General features: G+C 42.4%; 2 protein-coding genes across 2 annotated transcripts in view; both read left to right on the forward strand.

Annotated features, from left to right (window-relative positions):
• The window catches only part of LOC113215858 (uncharacterized), a 35,146-nt gene that overhangs the window by 20,678 nt on the left and 10,975 nt on the right, over positions 1–3,493 (forward strand). The window lies entirely within an intron of this gene.
• LOC113216179 (uncharacterized) lies at positions 932–3,493 on the forward strand (the record flags this gene model as incomplete). Its single annotated transcript, XM_052272600.1, is given in 6 exon segments — positions 932–1,618; positions 1,698–2,052; positions 2,139–2,243; positions 2,659–2,751; positions 2,844–3,183; positions 3,265–3,493. Coding segments are annotated over 6 exon segments (1,446 nt in total). The 5' UTR covers positions 932–1,283.

Genomic DNA, 3,493 nt, shown 5'->3' on the forward strand with positions numbered 1-3,493 from the left:
AACTGCTTATCTACTAGATATCAACCATTTGTGCTAGCTAACATGAGTTGGATGTGGCTCCTGAACTGAACTTATCTTAGTGGTTAAACTTGAAAACCTAAAACTGGCTTGTTTGACGACTGAAACCATAAGGTTTAGGTTAGAAACGTCCTATGTGACTACCACATTTCTGAGTATACCACATATGGGGTATAGGTGGATTGGCAGATGCATTTTGAACTAGAACTAAGAAATCTGACCACATTGCGGTAGCTTTGAGGGCGTTTGCACAGAAAACCCCAACATCACTATGAGGCACCTAATTTTCACTCCGAGTAGGTAGGGTTAAGCGATCCCCTCAACAAGTTATCAACCAACTACAAAAACTTGAACTCTGCTTTCCATGATATCCCAAAAGCCATGCCCGATAATGTTCACTTAAATATATGTGGGCGGTTTGCGTGAAACTTGGTGATGGTTTGGTTTGGTACTTCTTTTCAGTTTGAGGAACAACCGGTACCATCGACAAGCAAAGACCCGGCAATAACGACCATGCAGAGTCGGAGAACAGTTTTAACTTCATTAAAATATAACTATAAGACCCATCACGATTTCATGATAAGCTAAACGCACAAATTCTCAACTTACTTCTAAATTCAAGGCCAAAGGGCCAACCAAAATCAGGAAAGCGTAGGGGCACGAACAGTCGGGGAACAGGCCTGACCACACTGACTGGACGACTGAACTGGACTGTGGAAGAATCGGAATCGGAAATACCAAATACCTCTGACTCTTCTCTGTGACAAGATGACAACGGCGTCGAGGCGCGGCAATTCAAATGGGGAATGAGGAACGTAAAAACTAAAATGTGTTTTCACAAGCTCATTCTCGAAATACTGTCTGACAAATGAACATGATTCATTGACTATATTGCGACTGATTTAACACACTCATCCAGTGGAAAAATAAGTGCAACATTGCCCAAATAATTCCTTATTCTTTATTGGTGCACTCAAACGTCGAATCTTTTCATACTTCTGTAGCTCAATATTTCGCATATTGCACGTGCCCTGGGTTGCCATGCTTAACGGAAGTTGTGTTAGTTGGCACAAAAAGTTTTCATACACGCTTTTATCTAACTGCCAAATGCCGCAACATTCAAATTTCAAATGTGACAACTTAACTGTGGCAGGACACGGACCCATACGCACAGCTAATTTTCGAGCTCGAGCAGTTCACCGCAGCTTTGGACTTTATCGTAAGAGCTGAATTCGTAGTGACTCCCGGATCACTTATGTGTTTACATGGCGGCATTACAAATACAACATGGAATGCGTCGGGGAACTGATATTATTCACGGTCCCGATGGATACTCATACCATGCAAATAAGGTTATGAAAGGTGGAAGGGTTTACGTGCGATGCTACCGATACTGTACAATTCATTGCAATGGGGCCGCGAGCATCGACCCAGATGTCCCAGACGGCGACTTTCGTCGCTGTAAACGACACATCCACCCACCGGACCGTCTTCTATTTCATCAACGGCGTTTCAGACATGCTGTGCTGGACAGGTGTCGTGATGGAGGCGACACCTCCACCTTTATAGATATTTACCACGAGGAGAGGAGGACTTTGAGGTATCTTCAATAATAAGTTCTTTGAATTGTTCATACCCCCCCTGTGTAGTCCATGTTTAATGGCAGTTCTTTTGATCAGAATTCCAGATGAAGCAGCTGGGGAGGTGCCATTCTTTAAACTGCGCCCATCTATGCAAAGAGCTAGGGCTGAGGGCAGGCCCAACCTTCCTCACACATTGAGTGAATTGGCTGTAATCCTGCAGAATCCACAATTTGCCCACTTAACCAGTACCCTTGAGGGTGCTGACAACTTATTTGCTGCAGTAGTGGGACAAACAGCTGAGAGAACTAGAGCAGTCCTTTTCTTCTCACGCCGCAATCTTCGATATATGGAGGAAAAAGTTTTCAAAATTTTTTCAGATGGTACCTTTGTTGTACCATTAAATCTAGGCTGTGCTCAAATCTGGGTTCTGAACACTGTTCGTATGAATCATGTAAGTTTTATATTCAAGTTTTTTATTGTCAGTACTCAATTTTCTGTGCATTTTATGAATATCACTCATTTTATTTGAACTTACAGATCATAACCCTTGGCTGGGTATTAATGCAGTCTAAATTGACTGCAGCCTACATAGTGGTTCTGCAAGCCCTAAGGCGTCTAGCACCCAATTTCAGGCCGACAGAGGTATGTTGTTCTGTATTATTTCTTGCCTTCAGTTCGACTATGGAGGGCTTTTATCTTCCAACAATCATTTCTATGCACTTTACATTTCAAAGATTTCATGAGCCTCCACCCAAAGAGGGCTTACAACTGTACGGCAGGTTTTCTTTGGTACAGATGGTGTTAAATATCTGTGTGTAGCTTGTATGATTCAAGGGACCAAGGGATTTTCACTCCATTTGGGAATTAAAAAGTGGGAGCTTCATAGAGTTCGATCTGTAATTAATTATACAGCACAACTTGAAATTTGCAAAACAGTTATAGAAAACATTGTGTCTATCTACAGTTTTCTTGATACTCAAATGTACAAAAGGTGCTTATTTTCGGTATGTAAAATCCTCCTTCAAAATTTGAGTCTTATCGGAAATTTCTATTCCAGGTCATGTGTGATTTTGAGTGGGGCGAACAGACAGCATGGGCGGAGGTATATCCTAATGCCGAAGCAAGTGGATGTTATTTTCATTTTTGCAGTGTAAGACATATCTCATTTTTGTTTCCAACTTTCAACTTGACTAGCAGTTTGAGGAACATTCGAATGTACTGAAAATTTTGATTTAATTACAGAAAACATGCGAAATGGCAAAGGAGTTAGGGTATGTTGGACTCCTGCGGGAAAACTTACAGGCAGATAGTGTGGTCCGATCACTCTGTGCCATTCCCTTGCTCCACACGGACAACTTGGTTGAAGGATTTGAGAGTGTCCTAAACCGGGCCCTGGAATTGCATTTGGATGAACTTGGACCACTCTTCGACTATTTTCTGAGAACATGGCTGACCCCTGCAAGAAGAAGAATCTTGTCAGTCTATGAGTCTGAAGATAGAACCAACAACATCTCTGAGTCCCATAACAGGACTCTCAGGGCGCAGGTCAAAGTTGCCCATCCAAATGTCTTCCAGCTACTTTGTAAGTAAATGACACAAGTACTTACTATTTTATATCTTGTGGCAAAATGTGCTTTGTAACAAATGTTTGTACCCTTCACAGCTGGGTTTGTTCGTTTGGAAGACATAACAAGATTTGACTTGGAGTGCTTCGACAATGGGCAGCCCATTAACTTAAACCGTCGACTAAGTGCCATCGCCAATGACCAGCGCATCAAGCAGTTGACAAGAGATTTAAATGAGGGGAACAGGACTGTTGATGAGTTCCTGCGAGCTGCCTCAAGAAGGATCCAGGGCGTCTATGACGCCATCCTTGCCTAATAATTGGCAAG

The sequence above is a fragment of the Frankliniella occidentalis genome, unplaced genomic scaffold (genome assembly GCF_000697945.3).
Source record: "Frankliniella occidentalis isolate FOCC.00 unplaced genomic scaffold, Focc_3.1 Scaffold212, whole genome shotgun sequence".
NCBI lineage: Eukaryota > Metazoa > Arthropoda > Insecta > Thysanoptera > Thripidae > Frankliniella > Frankliniella occidentalis.